Source organism: Tamandua tetradactyla, chromosome 14 (genome assembly GCF_023851605.1).
Source record: "Tamandua tetradactyla isolate mTamTet1 chromosome 14, mTamTet1.pri, whole genome shotgun sequence".
NCBI lineage: Eukaryota > Metazoa > Chordata > Mammalia > Pilosa > Myrmecophagidae > Tamandua > Tamandua tetradactyla.
The window spans coordinates 62,016,735-62,037,683 of NC_135340.1; the positions used below are offsets into that span (position 1 = coordinate 62,016,735).

General features: G+C 40.4%; 1 protein-coding gene and 1 long non-coding RNA gene across 12 annotated transcripts in view; one reads left to right on the forward strand and one right to left on the reverse strand.

Moving 5' to 3' along the window:
• Positions 1–3,927, forward strand: part of SEMA6D (semaphorin 6D) — a 52,906-nt gene extending 48,979 nt beyond the window's left edge. For all 11 annotated transcript variants that reach the window (XM_077127780.1, XM_077127779.1, XM_077127782.1 and 8 more), the window contains one exon: positions 250–3,927. In XM_077127780.1, coding sequence (XP_076983895.1) covers positions 250–1,538 — 1,289 coding nt within the window. In that variant the 3' untranslated portion in view covers positions 1,539–3,927. The remainder of the gene's footprint in view (positions 1–249) is intronic.
• Positions 3,928–16,426: 12,499 nt separating this feature from the next.
• The window catches only part of LOC143655147 (uncharacterized), a 62,301-nt gene continuing 57,778 nt past the window's right edge, over positions 16,427–20,949 (reverse strand). Inside the window, exon 2 of the long non-coding RNA XR_013162070.1 lies at positions 16,427–16,718. This is a non-coding gene — a long non-coding RNA (uncharacterized LOC143655147). The remainder of the gene's footprint in view (positions 16,719–20,949) is intronic.

The window sequence follows — 20,949 nt, forward strand, 5'->3', positions numbered from 1 at the left end:
AAGTCAGGCAAATATAGATCCGTGGGAGATTGGAATTATACGGGCATATATGGCAATTGTATAGCTTTCTGGTGATCCTGTGGTTGGTTGAGGAAAACAATAAAACATGAGATTTGGGAGCCTGCCTGACCCTCCACGTTAAGCATATGGACATGTGAAGGCAGTGTCGGCTCAGTGGAAGACGTTTGCTGGTTAATCATGTTTTTAAAACTCACCCACTCCAGCTTGCATCCTGTGTGTCTGTTGCAGGTGTGCGATGGGAAGTCCAGTCCGGAGAGTCCAACCACATGGTCCACATGAACGTGCTCATCACCTGTGTCTTTGCAGCTTTTGTTTTGGGTGCGTTCATTGCAGGGGTGGCCGTCTACTGCTACCGTGACATGTATGTTCGGAAATCCAGGAAGATCCATAAAGATGCAGAATCTGCCCAGTCCTGCACGGACTCCAGCGGAAGTTTCGCCAAACTGAATGGGCTCTTTGACAGCCCCGTCAAGGAGTATCAACAGAATATCGATTCTCCCAAACTGTATAGTAATCTGCTGACCAGCCGGAAAGAGCTGCCACCCGGTGGAGACACCAAATCCATGGTAACGGAGCATCGAGGTCAGCCTCCAGAGCTGGCGGCCCTCCCCACGCCCGAGTCTACCCCTGTGCTGCATCAGAAGACCCTGCAGGTTGTGAAGAGCCACTCAGACAAGGCCCATGGCCATGGGGCTTCGAGGAAAGAGCCCCCCCAGTTTTTCCCTTCCAGTCCTCCACCCCACTCCCCATTAAGTCACGGGCATATCCCCAGCGCCATCGTTCTTCCTAATGCTACCCATGACTACAACACATCTTTCTCAAACTCCAATGCTCACAAAGCTGAAAAGAAGCTTCAAAACATTGACCACCCTCTCACAAAGTCATCCAGCAAAAGAGATCACCGGCGTTCCGTGGATTCCAGAAATACCCTCAATGATCTCCTGAAGCATCTCAACGACCCAAACAGTAACCCCAAAGCCATCATGGGAGACATCCAGATGGCCCACCAGACCCTGATGCTGGATCCTGTGGGGACTATGTCCGAGGTACCCCCTAAGGTCCCGAATCGGGAGGCATCGCTATACTCTCCCCCATCAACTCTCCCCAGAAATAGCCCAACCAAGCGAGTGGACGTCCCCACCACTCCTGGAGTCCCCATGACTTCTCTGGAAAGACAAAGGGGCTATCACAAGAATTCCTCCCAGAGGCACTCTATATCTGCTATGCCTAAAAACTTAAATTCACCAAATGGTGTTTTGTTATCTAGACAGCCTAGTATTAACCGTGGAGGATATATGCCCACCCCAACCGGGGCGAAGGTGGACTGTATTCAGGGCACACCCGTGAGTGTTCATCTGCAGCCTTCCCTCTCCAGACAGAGCAGCTATTCCAGTAATGGCACCCTTCCTAGGACGGGACTAAAGAGGACACCGTCCTTAAAACCTGATGTGCCACCAAAGCCTTCCTTTGTTCCTCAAACCACATCAGTCAGACCACTGAACAAATACACTTATTAGGTCTCAAGTGTGCTACTCCCATGTGGCTTTATTCTGTACATGTTGTTGAGAGAATGCTGCCGTAAGGGTACCTTAAGACAAGAGACTCGCTTGTGTTTTAAGAGAACCAAGTGGCCAAAGAAACTCTTTCTAACTTTGGCAACATCAGAACTTGCCACATGTAGCTACTGCAAACAAGGCTTCTGGGTACTTGCCTGAAAACAAAGGAAGGTGCTGGTCATTCCATTTCTTTTCATTGAAGCTAAAGAGATGGGTAGCTCTGAGGAGTTCCCTTAACCAGTAGAAAGAGCTGAGGCAGTACTCAGAAGAATCTGTAAGCAAATACTTGAAAATGGGTTCAGTTTAGACTGCCATTAGGCGTAGTCTTCCCATTAAATGTGAACATTTTAATATGTATGCATTCACCTTGCCTCTTGCACAAATGTCAAAAAAAGACAGTATGTCGCAAAGAAACAAACATATAGATTACCAAGCAATTTGCTAAAAATCCAATTTCTGACCCAAGCTGTAGCATTGTTTTTCATGCGTGGCATTTTTTTTTCATGCCACCAGCAAATTGGGTGTGAGTGTGTGTGTGTGTGTGTGTGTGTGCGTGTGTGCATGTGTGTTCTCTACCCACTAGGATTTGTTTAGGTGCCCATTGCATCTTTTTGTGGTATGGAGTTGTTTACACTGAGCATGACTGAACAGGAAACAATAACTTATTCCCACATCAGTCCTTTGGGTTCAGCTTTGAGAAAGGAATAAAGTTGAGGCTCATTTGACCATCAGAATGATGAACTTGACTTAAGTGGTGTCCAATGCCAGAATGTAAGCATTCTAATTAATTTTGTGCTGCTATTCATTAAAACTTCTATTACACTCTTGCCAGCTTAGGGACATAGGCATAGCAAGAGAAGTCCTTGATTTATCCACCAGTATTCAGTAGTAGAACTTACCTGTCCACTGTGAATCCAAGCCTGAGTCACTCTACCTAACCTTGGGCACACTAATAAGGTTTTATTTTGATTGTGTTCAGTTTTTCTCATGCAGGAAAATCCCTCCATCTTTAACTCCCCCTGCCCCCAAAGCAAGCAAACAAAATTGATAAAAAAGAACTTGTAATTGGCTTAATAGAAATGGTCTGTGAAAACCTAACAGTGGTGCAATCATGTTGTCTTTGTCGTATTAGGTGAGAATTTTCTCCTAAGTCATGCAGGTAATGACAATACACTGTAAATATTACATGTGAGTTTACCTGAATCTGTGCATTTCGTGCCTTATTCATGAGAATGATAGAAGTACTAAAATATGTCAAGTGTTTTCAGTATAGCACATCATTTGCTGAGTGCCAGTTGTAAATGTTTTTCAGCCAGCACCTGAAAAGACTTTTAAGAAATCATCAAAACAATCTAGAACAATTAATTGTAAAGCAATCTGCCCGAATAGCAGCATCACATCATTTGCCATGATAAACATTCCACTCCTGCTTTCCTAAGGATGAAACAGTGATAATGTGAAGTCAAATGAGGTTTCCCAGGTAATGTGACACCTGCGGAAACCGTAGAGTCATTCGTATGTAGTTTTGCAGAAACCACTTACCGTTGATGATGTGCAGCCCCAATGATTGTTTCAGGTAATATGCTGCACATGACACAGTTGTTTATTGAACTTAATCTAGAGTGTACCAAGGCAGAGGAATGCTTCTGACTTATTCAGGCAAATAAGTTCAACTGATTTCTGGTCATAATGCTGATGATGCATATTATTTGGGGGAGGATGGTTTGCAGATGGCCAGAGAATTTTTATACAGAATGTAAAACACTGATACAGTTACTCTTTTACTTTGAGAATATTGTTTTATGAAGAACATGATTCCCTGAGATCTCTGGAAGCTCAAAAACTAAAACTCCTGTTCTTGAAACACTTCAGCATTGCAACTAAAATATTACCGATTAATAATCAATTAAACCAACCAACAATAAACACTACTCAGTCCAGCAACTACAAACCTGTGTTTGAATTTCCCTTACCAATATTAATCCCAGCGTGTGTAAAATGGAACAGTAACTATATGTGAACCCAGATAACATTTTGTAACATTGTGCTGCCTTGTAGTTTGTAATGTGAGTTCTATCAGTATTTATGTTGAAATTTCTAACATGAAATCTAGTCTCTATCCTGTTAATTTAATTTTTAAATGCTTTATCCATTTGTGCAAAGGTAAACACAGATTGTATCTTTTTTAATGGTACGGCATAAAAAGTAACCCTAAAGTGAAGTGGCTCTATACTGTTTTATAGAGTACTTTAACATGTATAGATATCTTGTAAACTTGTATTGTGGATGTGTAAATAATATGTACTTTGGGTTTTTAACACCGCATGTAAAGTCAAAATAAAATATTCAAATCATTATATCCTGACTCTGGATATTGCTAAGGTTTGTAAGCGATCATATTTTTAAAATATTTCGAGCCAATCGACACAAACAAGTTTCCTTATAAACCTATCGAAATATTCTTATCTGAAATATTTGCTCTTCAATCACAGTTATACTACCCTTCTTTTGTTGGAAGGTTGATACTGATGGGCAGAGTTCCTGAAAAACTGAGAAGCAATTCAGAAAACTAGATGAACTGTACTGCATCAATAGTCAGTTACCGGGAAAACCTACTAGTGGCTCACATTGTCCACATATCTAGTTTAGCAGATATTTTTACAATTCATGATTTGTAATTCCCACATGAAATCTTTAATATAATTTTAGTCCAAAATCATAGCTGGCAAACAGGACTCCTGTGAAATCTCGCAATTTAATACGTGGCATTTCTTCATTCCATTGTTTTAATTGGAAAGAATATATTAGAAGGTGTCTTCCCCAAATATAGAATTGGAAGATAAGAATATGATTCCATTTGGTTCTTCCCTTAAGCATATAACCGGTTGGTGGCTGCTGTCATCTTCCCTTGTGGATGTTGAGGGTAACGAGCCACTCCGGAGAGAGAGACAACAGGAGCGTTTGCAGTGTCCCCTCCCTTCTTGGTTCTGGCTGCTGCTCCAAGCCAGAGCTCGTCTGTACCTCCAAGGTGGCCATATTTCTCAAGGAGCTCCAACAGTATCCTTCTAGAAGAGCAGAAATTGCTGCATTCCTGTCTTGAACTTTGCTCTCCTTCGTCGTGTCATTGAATTGGTAGAACAGTATTTCAATGTTAGTTCCATGGAATCGAGAGTCTTTTTTCAATCCTATCATAACATGCTTTAGTTTGGAGATATGAGGAAATTTGTAGGAATCCATTTATGAAGAGAAGAGATTGACAGAAGTTTGTCCCTGTCATGGTTAGGGACAGGTGTCAATTGGCCAAGTTGTGGTACCTGTTCATCTGATTGGGCAAGTGCTGGCCTGTCTGTTGCAATGAGGACATTTCATAGGATTAGGTCATGATCACGTCAGCTACATCCATAGCTGATTCCATTTGTAATCAGCCAAAGGGGAGTGTCTTCTGCAATTAGTGATGCTAAATCCAATCATGGGAAGCCTTTTAAGGAGGACTCAGAGGAGACAGGTTGCATTCCTGCTTTGGCTGGTGAGCCTCTCCTGTGGAGTTCATCCAGGCCATCCATTGGAGTCATCGGCTTCGGAGCCTGCCCTGTGGATTTTGGACTCTGCGTTCCTACGGTCACGTGAGACACTTTCATAAATTTTATATTTGCAAGTGTTCCCTGTTGATTCTGTTTCTCTAGAGAACCCTAACTAATACAGTCCCTTTTCATAGATCCCATCTCTACAGCTCAGTGTGTACCAAGGCAAAGCCAAAGTCATAGAGCCTGAACTCGACATTCCAGACCCCTGCCCCACCATTGGAAGGAGATCTGTAAGCCTGTACCCCATTCTAGAGTTGAAGAGGGTGGAAGTGTCTTCTAGATCACTGAACCGAACTTTTGTCGTTTGCACAAATGAATGAAGAAAGAGGCAATTAAGTGAAACATTTTCAACTTTATTTCTTCCTTTATTATCTTTCACTTACATTGTCTAGTTCTATTAAGTTGGTATTTATTGTATCTAATGGCTAGTATACCAATTTTCCCAGGTTCAGTGATTTTTTTCTTTCCTACACTTTTTTCTTACTCTTTATAGAAGTTCTTAGCCTTTTTAAATCATATTCTTCACTGATTATTTAATGAATGCTATAGACTAAAAGCTGATTTCACTTTTGTTTTCAGGGGATTTACAGACCCTGAAGCCCCATCTATGAATTCTCAAGATAAGAGAGCCACTTTTGAGTATTCTCTATTATACTCAGATCCCATTTGAGAGAAGTTAGAGTAAGAGAAATTGGAACTTTCCATAGAGAAGGCTTTATAAAACTAGAGAGTGAAGGCACAAGAAAAATTAATTAAGCAGGATGCGGGTACTGTGTTTCCAAGAAATGCCCTGTGCATTCAGATTACTCTAGGAAATAGCAATAGTGAGTCAAGATGGAACACTTGAAATGCTGGTCCAAGGCTAAGAAGAGAAGGCATCTCCTGCACATGGCATTGACATGATGATGGTTTAGGTGTTGCCGTACCAGGAAGACTTGACTTCCTACCATCTGGGAGAGACCAACTTTCTCTCCTCCTCCCCTCCCAGCTTTTCTTATCTACTTTGTCAGAGGAGGTCAAAGAACAAGGTATCCAGAACAGCCCTGGGGCAGGGGTTAGGGAGCTAGGCTACAAGCCTGGCTGCATCACTTATCAAGTAACTTTGGGGCACTATCTCTCTCTCAAATTTCGTTTTCTCATTTTTGAAAGATGATGGCTCAACATGCATTCCTCTGATGGTTCTATGGTCTCATCTCTGTCAACTCTGTAATTCCATTGCCTATTTTGTGAATGGTATACTTAAATATTACTCTTTCAAAAGCTTGACATGTAGGCTTTTTAATGGATGTGTGAGACCTGCTGGATGCAATATATATATGGGAGATTAGCAATTAAATAAGACATGATGAACAATGTACTTTAAACTATTTCACTTGGATCTATGTCTGATGTTTACCCCTTTTGCATACATAACATACAAAACATTTAAATCTCTGTCAAAGTTGCATTCTTTATCAAATAGATGTGATGTCATAAACAATAAGAAAATGGGCTTACAATATGAAATCAAATTTTAATTCATTTTAAGCCAGGAAGAAACTGGAATTCATATATAACAGAAAACAGCGTATCTCTAGCCTCTGTCCCCATGAGGTAATTCTTTTCAAAATTAGGTATTGGATACTGGTTGCTAAATCTCTTTGTAACATGAACTTTTGTGCATATTAGGTTTTGATGCCAAGTTTGGGTGAATGATAGTATGAAAAAGTAGTATTTATTATATTGCTCTGTTACTTGTGAACCCTAATTTGTGCGAGATGAACCTACCTTTGCTACTGTGAAGATTTGACTTGAGGTTGGTTATGCACATTGTATGAGGAAATATTTGTCAGGGTAGAACAGTCCTGTCCATTGGAATTTATGTGCTGATAGAAATATCTATCTGAGCTATCCAATATGGTAGCCACTAGCATATCTGGCTACTGAGCACTTGAAATGTATGTAATGCCACTGAGCTACTATATATTAGACAGTGCAGGTCTAGGAAGCCCCCTGCTCCTGTTGGCACAACTGTCAAGGATCAAACTGTTGCTCTGAATACAGCAATTCTGTACAAATTTAACTCTGGTTAAAAGATGATGCATACCTTATATACTTTATGTTTCTACCGTTTTGCCTGAGAGAGAGCTGGGTTCATAATTGATAATTCAATTAATCAATGGTATATGGATCTAGTTTGAAGTCTTACTTAAAAACTATAAGAAGCATATCTATTGGTCCTTGAGAAAGTCAACACTTGGCTTCTCTTAGGGTTTCCTAGTACTTTTCAATCTTATGCAATTAACATTCAACATACTTTTTGTTGGAAAAAGATAAGATTTGTCATATCCATTTTCAAGGTAGAGAAATTGAGATCAGTAGAGTTGTGACAACAATGGAAATATACTGATGGCTAATTCCCATCTTCTCACACTCATGCCCTGTGCACAAACTAAGCCACATCATGCATGGGTTGAAAGGGAGATTAGTGTTCCGTCAGAAAGGATAACCTCTCTCCAGCACTTCACGTATAATGAAGAGAAACGAAAAAGGCAGGATAATTACAGTATCTAAGAGTACATGCCAAACATCCAGTGAAAAATGAAACATTCAGTGAGCTCAGTCACATGCTGGGCCATCATAATAAACATGCCAAATCAATTATTTGAAAAAATCCCATGGTTTAAGTTGACTTGGTCCAGGCTGGAAACAACCAAAGAGGATGCATTCAGAGATGTTGAATGGATCTAACTTGATGTCTCCAAATTGTACCCATCTAAGTTTCTGGGCATCCTGCCAGATCTACATCTGTGGACTGTCAGAGTCTCTGGAGAGAATTCACTTTACTTCTTATTTTGGAATTTCTTCCTAGTGAGTTGGAGATACATATTGGGTGTCAAACACACAAGTAATTTTCCCACTGCTCCCTGCAGTTAGGGGAGCTGTAGGAATCAGACTTTATCGTAAAAGAGAAAGTTTTCCGCCAGTTTGAGCTGCGAGGAGTAATGTATAGAGTAATTGCAACAGAAAATGTCTGCTGCAGGAGCACATTTGATGACTGCCTCAGAGTCTTATGCAGACAGGCGGCAGAGCCTGGAATTGCAACTATTGATGTCAATAAGCATAGTAAAAGCAGATACTTGTTTTTACCATTTGCAAATCAAGATCCCAAATAAGAGGATTATAGAATTCTTTAACCACTCTCAAAGGAGCATTCCCTGGCTTCTGGGGACAGCTTTAGAAAGTGTAAGAAGGAAATTTAAAAACCTCAGGTGGTAGTGAGCATTTGGGACTTGAATTAGGCTCAAAGTTCAATAACATCTCAGGTTGAGGGACAGGGACATTCATTTGGCCAGGCAAGCAGGATGTTTGCTGGTTGTTATGTAACTGGGGAAAGTCATAAAACTGAGATCAAAACTTAAGATTGAAAATGACTTGATGACAGACTTTTCAGAAGCCGAAGTGAAGGCTGCCCCTGAATAATTCCATCTGACTTCCTGGACTTAATAGGCTATCATTTTCAATTACAATTGCAACCCACCTCCACAGAGGTGGAAACACTTGAACTCATGATGTTTCATTGCTTTACTTAAATACTTATCAGAAACATTTTAAATGAAAATAGCAAAATAGTAAGCTGTCGAAAGCAATAGAACTCAAATTATTAAAAAAAAAAATATATATATATATATATACATACATACAGAATGGAGTCTAGAAAGAAACAAAAGTATTAAAAACTGGTTATAATCATTAAAACAAAAATACCATTTTATAACGTGCTTCATTCAAACAAATATTTTTTAACGTCTTTATAAGTTTTGGTTTTAAAGTTGTTTTTAACAACAACAAAAAATCCTGGAGCTATATAGCCCCTGACTCTGTTTAGTTGTCTAGTCTCAAGAGAAGAAGAAGTCTCTGCTCACTACAGAAACAAACTCCTAGAAAGCTTCCATTTAGCTAACAGGGAGATAGCAGTGCTTACAATTGACCTTGATGTCCTTTGGTTCATAAAGTATCGGAATTACTTTCAACTGGAAATACTGGGACTAAGCTGTGGAAATAAGGAAAAAAATGTGAAAATAACAAAACCAGAAGCGCTTCGTTAGGACAAAACAACAACCCAGCAGGGCAGACGGGAAGCAGCTGTGCAGGGTGTAAGGTGGCTGGGGGCTCAGAGCAGGAGCTGAGAATGGAGAAGCTGGGTCAGACTGTACCTCCTCCGTTATCAATGGGTAAGAAGCCCCATTTTCTCCTTTGTCTTCTCTTCTCTGGATTTGTGAAGCAAGGAAGCGGATGAATAGAGAGCAGGTAGCTTTGAGGACAATGATATTTTTATGGTAATGACAACTTGTGAAAATACAGAATAACTAGTAGAGCAAAATCTCCTCTGAGTGCGCCTGATAAAGCTGTCAAGGGAGAACAGGGTCCTTTCCAAAGTTCCCTACCTTTTCTCCCCTCCCTGTCCCCCACCTGTTTTTCAAGTGAATCCTCTCCATTTGACAAGTCCTCTCTTTGAAGAAACGATTTTGCCCCTTCTCTCTATTATGGTTATGGACCACCATAAAGAGAGTAAGGAAGTCTGGGGATCATTTAAACTAGTATAATCAGCTAAAATGGAATTCAGCCTCTACGTTGGCATTTAGGGGCTGTCGTCATATTTTTGATTGGTGCTTCCACTATTCTAACTTATACCAAGATTGTCAATAACCAGGACAATGCAAAAAGAAGCCACTCATTTCCTGAAAATGAGCTGAGAAGGTGAAGGGAGAATGAAGCCACCAGAGAGAAAATTATCCTTATTTTGACAAAATGTAAACCGGTCACACAACTGGACATGTGCCTCTTGGTTTTAGATTAGTCACCTACTGCCAGGGGATGGTGAAGTATTTCTAGACTAAGAGTGCTTTTCTCATCTTTACCCATGATATCTCCCCAACTGAATAATTTTTGTTGGGGGGGGGGGGGTGTGTGTATTGGAGGTGCATGGGCCAGGAATCAAACCTGGGTCTCCTGCATGGAAGACGAGCATTCTACCACTGAGCCAGCTGTGCACCCCCAATTAAATAATTTTAATTTCCAAAGACATCAGTCCCCAAGACAGGTGTCCCAGAGCAACTTCTTGAGACTTTTCTACTAAGTGTGAACCACTGGGTGAAAGATAGAGGGACTTGGAGAACACTTTGCTCCATAATCATGTTGCTCTGGGAAGGCAAAAACAAAGTATGAAGCAGGCTAGAATGGTCCAGACTTAGTTTTAACTGGGCTCTTTGATAAAAGTTAAAGGAAGTCAGAGTTGAGTGGAAAGGAAAGCTGAAAAGAAGTTGGCCAGCAAAGAGATAACATTTAAAGATTAGTAAGCAAGGGACCTATGTGTTTGCATGCACTTGACTTGAAAGGATTGCCATAATGCATTATCTGGTAATATATACTCCGTGACCCTATTATGGTAAATAAACAGTGATCACCAGCGCCACCAATCCCCACAAAAATCACATGAATATATGCATTATTTACATAAGCATTGAGAAAATTATGGAAGGATAACAACAGGTGTTAACACTGTTACTGGGGTAAAGAACAGTAAGCCCAAACTGTAATGACAATAATGACAGAACGTAAAAGGGAGAATGACCACAGTAAAGAGCATGTACAATGTAATCCCATTCATGAAAATGTCCATCTACATATCTATACATAGATGCATTTGTACGCATATGATTATGCATGAAAGAATGGACATGGTTGGCAGTGTACCCAGTAGCCCCCCACCTACCTGCTTCTAACTTGCTGAGAGAACTTATTTCCCTCTATGGAGGTTGAATGCCAAATACTTACTTTTCTTATAGTGTGAATATGGAAATGTGACCCAGTTCTGGCCAGTAGGACCAGAGCAAAAGCCTTGAGGTCTGTGGAAAGGTTTTTCCCCTAGTCAATGGAATGCATGCCCTTTGGTTGCTGTGAGTGGCAACCTTTCTTAGTCCCATGAAGGTAATCTGGGAGAAAAGCCCACGAGCTGAAGATGGAAGAATAAAGAGATGGAAAGCATCAAGTCTTCGCTGGCCATGTAGAGCTGCTGAACTAACCAACCTTGAAGTTCCCCGTATCTGGATTTTCTACCAAGGGGAAGATTGATGTTCTTTTTTTCCCATTGCTGGCCAGATATTCTGTTTTTTGGAACTGAAAGCTCCCTGTCTGATAGAGTGGCCAACTTGCTCCAGGTGGTCATTTCATAGTGGAGGATGATAGAGGCTGACAGGGTAGAAAGCTTGCTCTCTCTCTCGTCTATCTGTCCATATATAAAGTGCTTTATATTAGTGGTTCACAATCATGGCTGAATATTAGAATCACCTGGGAGCTTTTTAAACCTGCCAATGCCTGGGCCACATCCCAGAACACTTAAATCAATATCTCTGGGGTGGGCCCAAGCATTGGTATTTTTCAATTGCTTTCCACAAGATTCTGATGTGCAGTCTGAGTTGAAATCCCCTGATCTATATTGTCTTTTCTATGTGTTGTAAAAATGTCAGTGGGTATCTTTGCCAACTATTCCTATGAAATAAGCTACCTGTACTCATTGTCTCTAGGCTTATAGGAGCACTTATTTATCAGCTCACAGTTCTGTTGGTTAGGAACTTAGGCAAAATGAACTGAAGTCTCTGGTTAGGATCGCACTAGGCTTAAACGAGACTGTTGGTTGAACTGGGTTCTTATCTGGAGACTCTGGGGAAGAATCTGCTTCCAACTCCTTCAGGCTGTTGGTGGAATTCATTTTCTTATGGTTCTAGAACTGAGGTCCCAGTTTCCGTGTGGGCTGTCAGGTATGGGTCACACTCTTTTCTAGATACTGCCCATATTTCTTGTTGGCTGGCTCCCTTCATTTTAAACCAGCAAGGGTACATCAAATCGTTTTCATTCTTTGAATCTCTATGATCTCCCTTTCTGCTCCCAGCCAGAAAAACTGCTTACTTGAGCACTCTTAATTTTCATGTCAGGCCCAACAAGATAATCTCCACATATTAAGTTCGATTCACTTGGGCTTTAATTGCATCTGCAAGTTTCTTTTACAGTGATACTTACTTTAGTATCTGAATAACCAGGAAGCTGAAGTCTTGGTCAACAATCTTTAGGATTCTGCCTACCATAATACCCCCAAATTCTGTGCCTAACAACAGTAACCATTTATTTTACCACAATTCTGGGCAGGGCTCAGTTAGGATAGCTCATCTCTGCTCCATATAGCATTGGCTGGGCCCAATCATATATTCAGCACTCAGTGGGTAGGATTGTCTACAAGACTGGCTGGTTCTTGATGGCTTCACTCAAAAACTTTAGACCTCAGCTGGGATGGCTGGGACTGCTGGACCTCTATAGTCACACAGTTTCTCTCTTTCTACATGATTGCTCCACAAGGATGTTTAGCTTGGGCTTGTCCCAAGGCACAGAGTTCCAAAAGAATGAGAGTGGACGCTCCAAGGTCTCCTTAAGCTAAGGTTTGGAAAACATTCAAAATCTTTTCTTCCATCCCCTTTTGGTCAAAGCAGGTCGCAAAGCCAGCCCAGATTCAATGGACTCCACTTTTTGATGGAAAGAGCTATAAGGAATGTGAAGCTATATAACATTGTGAGTAATTAATATTTATAATGCTATGTTAACAAAGTGATGTTTGGGTGGTTTAAGAGGTGTAAAAAAGACAAGTATATGCACCTCGGTTATCCTCAGCTACATCCCAACTCATTTCAGTTAACTGTGAAAATCCTATGTGGTTGACCAACACAAGACATTAAGAGGTGCCTATCAGGTGCCAGCTACTCACAAAAAACACAATAAAAAATAAATCTGCCTCTCCAAGTCTATCCTAGCAGATCTTAGAAAGGCTACAAAATCATACAATTTGAGATCTATCACTTTAAAGGGCCCAGGAATCAATGAATTCTCTTTCCAAGAGAGTTGATAAAATGGGGAACTGGAGCATTTTTCTTTCTTCATTTAAGGACAGTTTCATTTTCCAGTAAGAATTTGGGAGTTCCTTGTGACTTCGCGCTTTGCTGAAATGATAAATTATTAAACACACTTAACTTACACAAGTCTTATGAGAACACATCGTCTTCTGAAACCATAAAACATCCTTAGACTATTTAAGGTGGGTAAAGTATGTTTCTATTCAATTAATAGAGTAAAGGCCGTCATACCCAAGTTAACTAAAAAGTCCTTTGTTCATTGATGTTTCCAATGTCACCTTTTGAAAACAACAGAAGCTCACATATACAACTTGTTTCTAACCACATAATTGACCTTTCTCTACACAGTATCACAATAATCTTTCTAAAACAGCCTTGATCACTAAATCATTCCCTGATGGCTTAAAAAGTTTCAGTTCCCAATAGCAAAAATAATAAACAATAAGACCCTACAACCTTAGTCTTAGATACAAGGCCATTCCCAACATGGCCTCAGTGACAGGACCTCATTATCACCCACCATTTCCCTAACTCATGCTTGGAGAACGAAGGTATTTCATTTAGTGATTTAGCTTTCATTCATTTAAACAAATATTCTTTGAGGGCTTATTATGGATTCTATTAGTCAAGATTCCCCAGAGAAATAGAACCAACAGGATATATATATTTATATATTTATAAAATATGCACTTAAAATATTTATATATAAGTAAATATTAAGAGATTTATAATAGGAATTGGAACCGTGGAGATTAACAAGTCCAATCTATAGGGCAGCCCTCAAGTTGGAAATTCAATGAAGGTGAAGTTCAATTCCCCAGGACAAGGTGCAAATTGGGATCTCAAATGAAGGTGATGTTGAAGTCCCCAGGAGGAGCTGGCTGGCTGAAGAAGAGATAGAAATGTTTCTTTCTGACTGCTGAAATCTTCAGCTTTTACTTTAAGATCACCAACTGATTGGATGAGCACATTCTGTTCACTGCTGAGGGCAATTTCCTGTGCTGATTGCAGATGCAGACAGCTATAGGTGCAAGCAACTAACCAATGATGAAACTCCATCCACAAAATACCCTCACAGTAACAATCACGCCAGTGCTTGCTTGACCAAAGAATGAGACATCATAACCTAACCAAGTTGACACAATAAATGAACCATCTCGCGGACCATATATAGTCTTCCGGATGCTAGAGATTCCCCACTGAACAAAGTATCACTTCCCCTTCAATGTGGTCATAGCTTAATGGGAGAGAAAGTAAAATACTAAATGCTAGACTACATGCGTTGTGATTAATATAACCAATCAAGATGCTCTTCTTGCAAGTATTGATTCATCCAACGTACATCTACTGAGTGCCTAGTATTGGCTGAGCAGTATGTAAGGGCCTAAAAAAAAACAGTGGGAATGAATTGAGCATAAATTTTCCACTGTAATTTGGCTTAAATAGTGAATGAAGAAACAAATAACAAAAACCCAGCAAGGGCCAGACAGCCTAAATATATATTTTTTGAGTAGTGTTGTCCTGTACAGAAGAAGAGCCTCTAGTTTGGGTAATCGTACAACATGTTGGAAAGTGCTGCTGCCCTCTGGCCACTGAGAAAATACTTGACTCAAGCACAAGTCAGGTTGTGAGCATGAGTCGAGCCGTGACATAAATAAGTTGTTCACTGAAATTGGTAGTGACAGACACGGCCTCTGGTCTTTGTCTAAAGGACAAAGGACAAGCTATCATTCTCTAAAGCTGTCTCCCTTCTACTTTCCCATGTTTTCTACTCCTGGTTCTTGGAAAATGGGGATAGAGGCAGGAGATTGGGTTAAAGGGACAAAATAAATAGCTTTTGCTTTTGGGGTCACTTTGTTTCTTTTTCCCCTCGTTTATCGAGGAATCCCTGGGGACTTTGGTAGAGCTTGGGAAATCCAGGCTTAGCCTGCTTTTCTAGCATTCCACAGAACCCCACCCTATCCTCATTTGTCCTTACATCCAAATTCTAAGAAGAGAGGACATCAGAAAAAAGAAAAAGAAGGTCAACAAAAAGAGGGAGAGAAAGGGTATAGATTGAGAGAAGAAATAAAGAACAGCAAGAGGGATTGGACTGGTTTAAAGATGGCAAAATCTAAATTTCCTTGGGTGTGTCACAGGTTCCAATCAAACCAAGCTTCCTATTTTCTGTACAGGCAGTGTGTTTCCATCACCACATGTTGGCTTGTTCCACTCCTTGTGCTTGAAATGACCTTCTGCTGCACCCACTGCATGTCTGAATCCTGTCTCTCCTTTAAGGTCCAGGACACCATCTTGATCTGCTGGCTGAAAGTTATCTGTTCAATCAGAACTCTTTAGTTTTTATCTCCACTGTAATCAAATTACGTGCATATATGTCACTTCCTATTCTTGAGTATAAGCCTTTTGGAGGCAGACTCCATATCTAGTACACCTTTGTATTCCGCATAGCACCTAACCTAATTCTGCACAAAAGAGACCCTCAAAAGTTTCAATTCCGTTGCCTGATCCACGCAGCTCTTGGTCTCCAAACACCACTGACCACACTCGCCTTTCTCCTTCAGATACAGAGTTGTCAATGGCTGTTGGCCTTTACTGTCCTCTCCTGACTGGTTTCCCCATTCCCTGCCCACAGTTTTGTCAGTCCTATGTCAAACTCTACTCAGTTATCTTAATTTGAGTATGTTGTCAGTTTACTACTGGGATTCTGACTGATACTTTGATATACTATCTTGTCAATGACAACAATAATAGCTACTATTTGTTGAACCATATATATATATAATTTCCTTCTCCTTTGTCTTCATAATAAATGGAAAGCTAGGAACTTTTAACCTAAATTTTCTCTGAAAATATTTGGTGAGTTTAAGTAATTTATTTAAAGACGAACAACTTGTAGGTCTCAATTATAGTATTTTCTCACAGACGCTTCTCATTCTTAAAATAATTCCTTCCTTACAACCCCCAAGGCACTTTTTATCCCCTTCATAACACCTATCACCATCAAATATTCTCTCTTTTGCTGGTATGTTATCAACCTATCTCCTCCAGGCGAGTCTAGGCAGAGGGAGGACTTGGTCTCCATCACACCTTCGTCCTCTGGAACATAGTTGACTTGACATTCAGTATATATGTGTTGAATGAATGAATGAATGAATGAAATTCTCTCTCTTCAGGCCTGTGCTCCTCCCACTACATTATGATGCCACTCATAATAGCCTGGGATCATTTCCTTCTCATTCCCAGCAGGAGCTTCAAACCCAGAATTTAGACCATTAAAATCTTATTGATATCAACTATTTGAGCCAAATAGAAGACGTGCCAGAAATGATGGTGATATTTTAAAAGGGCAGGAATAAGCCAAAGGAAAAAAAAGAAAAAGTTCAAACACTTAGAGAGAGAGAGGGCTCTAGCAAATGGAAAGAGACAAGCTGAAATTCTCCAGGGCCAAGGCTGGGCTCAGAGCTGCTTGTGGACCCTTAGCAAGGAGCAATTCCCCCATAGTGATAGCGTATGCAAAGCAAGTCCATGAATCACTCTTTGGATTGCCCTCTAAGATTGCAGTCCTCCAGCACTCACAAAGTAATGCAAACACTTCCAAGATTGTTGACATTCTGCACCTTAAGGAAAAAGCAAAGAAAAAATAGTCACCATTAAATTAAAAACCTTTATAAAAGTTCAAAATGGAACACCCCACTATTTCAAAAAATAAATGCTTAAAATGTAGTATATAGTGTATATCTTGTAAATACTATAAAATCTGTTCCTTTTTGGAAAAAAAATTCAGCATAGTCTTCTAAATTTATTCCTGGTAACTGCCATGCACACCTACACAATTTCACATTTAAAAGAGGTTTTTAAATTTCAAATTTAAAAAATTTCAAATTCATGTGATCCCTCCCTACATCGATACAAGAAGTTGTTTTCCACAAAAATCCATTTTGGACTTCAAATATTCTTGGCAATTTTTATTTTTGTTCCATAAACCACTCTCTGAGTGGAACTGGCTCCCACCTGCTGAATGACTATATAAATTCTTGTTCTGTGCTTTTTCTGTGGAGGACAGACAGGATTAATTTAAACTCTCATTTCTCCATTTGTGTTCCCTGTTCTCCACTCTCCATTTCCCATGGATATCATTGTAAGGGCATTCCTGGGAACTTTCCAAAAAAGTAGGTAGCTCTCCAGGCTGTAACTCCCTGAAGCGGGGACTATAGTACGGTGCGCTTGGCACATTAAAAGCACTCAAAACATAGGCTGGCTGGCTGCCTGGCTGAACCTGGGACCTCAAGAGGGTAAATAACCCACTCCTGTCAAGTTGCTTTCTTTGCATAGAAATGAAGTTATTGCCCCATTCGCAGTTCAGACTACAGTTAACAGGGTAGATAAAAGGACCCATTGTTCCTTAAAAACTGTTTCTGAGTCAATGCAAAAAAGAATCTAAAACCCTTGGCATTGTTATGAACCAGAACCGGTGTCACAAGGAAAACAGCACGTTTAAAGGTGACGAGCACAGCATAGATGACACCGTGGACAGGATCCGGACGCCAAGAGAGCTAGAGCAATGATGTCAATCACTACTAAGGGTTAAAACAAAAAGCACACCTGGGTAAGCGGGAAGGTGACTATTTACAAGCCTGGATACGTTTCAGAAGTGTCATCTTCTCAGATGACTTCTTTGCTTCTAAAATCCACATACGTTCCATAGAGAAACCATCCCACCCAAAATCCTCAAGATCAGTGAGACATCACCTGACCATATCGCCATCATTTTGGGGAGGTGAAGAAAATCCAGGCAGCCTATGTCCAGAGAAGGACGGTGGTATCTGTCCATCACCATGACTATGAGGGAACTGCCTGAGAAGGACAACTTCCTGCTGAGGCCAACTGGAATTTTCAGGGACAAGTATCTTAGCCCATCTGTGTCAGCAGCTCTGTGGCCGCGCCCAGGCTTGCAGGGTGGTTTTAGGTGGGACAGCTATATGTATCTATATATATATGTGCGTGTGTGTGTGTGTATACGTATATATAATTATATATGCAGAGTCTGCATATATAATATTATGAGTTGTCAGTGATTTACCATTCCCTGAATCAATCTCACTCTCATGTTTTGGATGGAAAACAAATTCTATCAGGACTTTGAGATGAAAGAATTTTATGAGCCAGTTGCTGATCCAAACAAAGGTTACAAAAGGGTGGATGGGAGGGGGCGAATACTGCATAGGACATCAGACTCAAGGGGTTTGTGAAGTTGCTGCTATTTTCTATTTGCTTTGTTGTTTCTAAACAATGCAGCGTGGTTTAGGTCTAAGGGCACAGGGCTAGAACACAGGAGACCTGGATCTAGTCTGGTCTTTGCTGTGTGAGTTTGATGCCTCAGTTCCCAGAGAAACAGGAGGTTGCATCTGCTAGTCCTACCATTCATTTAAAATGTCTGCTTTTGTGAGAGCTTCTGCAGGTGGGTGTCACACTCCACAATCAGTCTGCCTGAGGTTGCATCATGGTCTCTGCCGCTAGCTTCTACGCTGTGTGAATTTGTCCACCTCCCCAAAATAAACTGCCCTCAATTTCTCATGCATATGTACCTCTGAGGAAATGTGGGGGAATTCAATGAGTTTCTACTGTAAAGCGTTTAGGCAGAGTTAGCACCAGTGAGAACGCTACGGTATCAGTTTCTGATGCGCTGCTGATGCTGATGATACTGATGTCTTCACGAAGAAAGCAAAACTTCTCACTCTGAGGAAGAAACACAGGCTCGGTGATCCTGTGAGTGTCTGTGAAGACGTGTGCTTGAGTAGTGTGTTCATTTTGGAGGGGGTTAAGTTTTGGTGGAGGTGCGAATGCCCTTGAAACTCCGCAAACGCTTTCACAAATGGGAACTTCTTCCTAATAAAATCACTTCTTCCTGGGTAAGCAAGCCAGACCCCATCCAGCAGAAGCTCTCCAAGTTAAGCCTCCTTTTTGTGTGATAGGAGTCTGAAATAAGCATTTCAATTAGATTCATTAAGACAGTTATTACTCGGTAATTGAATAGCAACAGATTGCAAAGGAACACTTTGAGGTCTAATAAGTATGTAGGAGAGAAATCGTCTCCTTCTGTAATTCCATCAGCTATAAACCAGTGTAATTAGATTCTTACTAACACATTCAAATTGAAGGGAATGTTGAGGCATATAATTGGCACTTAGGAAGATACCTGCATCACGTTAGGCTGCTTTCCATTTACATACTTATTAAGTGTCAGTTTAAGCTGTTAAATAATTGAGACTAGTGGACGATAGTAGGTCAAGTGGTTAAGCAAGAATGAAATTCTTAAACATATTAATAAATTAGGATCAGATATAATTTAAAATGTAAAATGCAACTTTATTGTGCCTATAACTTTGCATCAATTGCCCGTAATATTTCAATGCCTTTTGAAGCTCTGAATCAATTGTCCCAAGTGTTATAGATTTGTTCATTCATTTATTCATTCATTCATTTGCAATCATCCTTTGAGCAACTACCATTTGCAAAGAAAGCGAATTTGCCTCCAATTTAATAATGAAGTTATACAAGAAAAATCCATAGTTGATGATACAAGCCAAGTGTGCTAGGAGAGCAAAAAAGGAAACAAAAATTAATTCGTTTAATATTATTTCTTTTGGGGGAGACACAACGCTCTTTAGGATTTCAGTTTTCTACCAATGATATAACTAGATATTTGTCCCACTCCAAATCACAGTACAGACTTCAATGGCAAACCCTTAGTCTTTATCGTTTTGACACAAAATGAGTACCAGCTGCTCTGTGTATCGCAAGTTAAATTGTTTATAAACTCTCAGATAACTTTTTGTAATGAAAATGTATTTGTTTTTAGAGAACTTACATTGAAAGCAGTTGTATTAATAAACCACCGCAATTTGGGGAACCTAATTTGTCTATTGTTGAAACTAATCCTAAGAAAATATAATCCCTTTTTAAATGCCAGAAACCAAATCCACCCTCCCCACCCCCGCCCCCCCAGAAAAGGCACAGAGAAACCCAGGAAAACAAAAACTGAAATTGCTGCATATGTGCAGTGGGTTTTGGATGGTTCAGACTCTGTAAAGCACAAGATTCCCTTGCTTAATGGCTGGTGCAAGATGTACCACTTTGTTTCCAAATTCCCTGGGAGGCAGAGAGCATTCAACAACCTCCCCCATCCCCACACATGTGCACATGCGTGTACATCACAGGGTAGGACTAGAAACTATCCATTTGCAGTGTGTTTCTAATGAAGAAACTGCCAGAGTTTGTACGGATCGCTGCAAGTTATCGTTTGCAACATTTGTCCTTCTCCTCTCTTTTTTAACTTATCTAGGAGGGGACAGAGAGCAAGTGAGAATGTCTCCTCTATTCTGGCACCATTTTGATTTTACTATCAAAGCCCTTGTGAAACCACTACCTTATACTTATAAATCCAAGCCCTTATCTGGCTGACTACCCTCTTCCCTCTCCCTCCCTATCTGAGATACCACTGCCCCCCATCCTTCATGCACACTATCACAAGCCTGCATCTGACACTACCCTTTTCTCTCTGTCACAAAGAAACGGATGTCACTAAGCCTTGTCACTTTTCCTCTGCAACATCTCTAAAGCTCCATCTTAGCTCTCCATGTCTCTAAAACCTTTACCCATGTTTTATCCTGTGTGAAGACATAAAATGGGCTTATGTGACAACTGAAGGGATTTATCTTGAATATAACGAAGAATTTCTTGACCATGAAACATTTGAAAATGATCCTTAGAGAGTCTGATGTGATGTTCAAGAATGACAGACTCGCCGTGAGGAAAGGAATCATTTTAAATTTTCTGAAGCCTACTTTA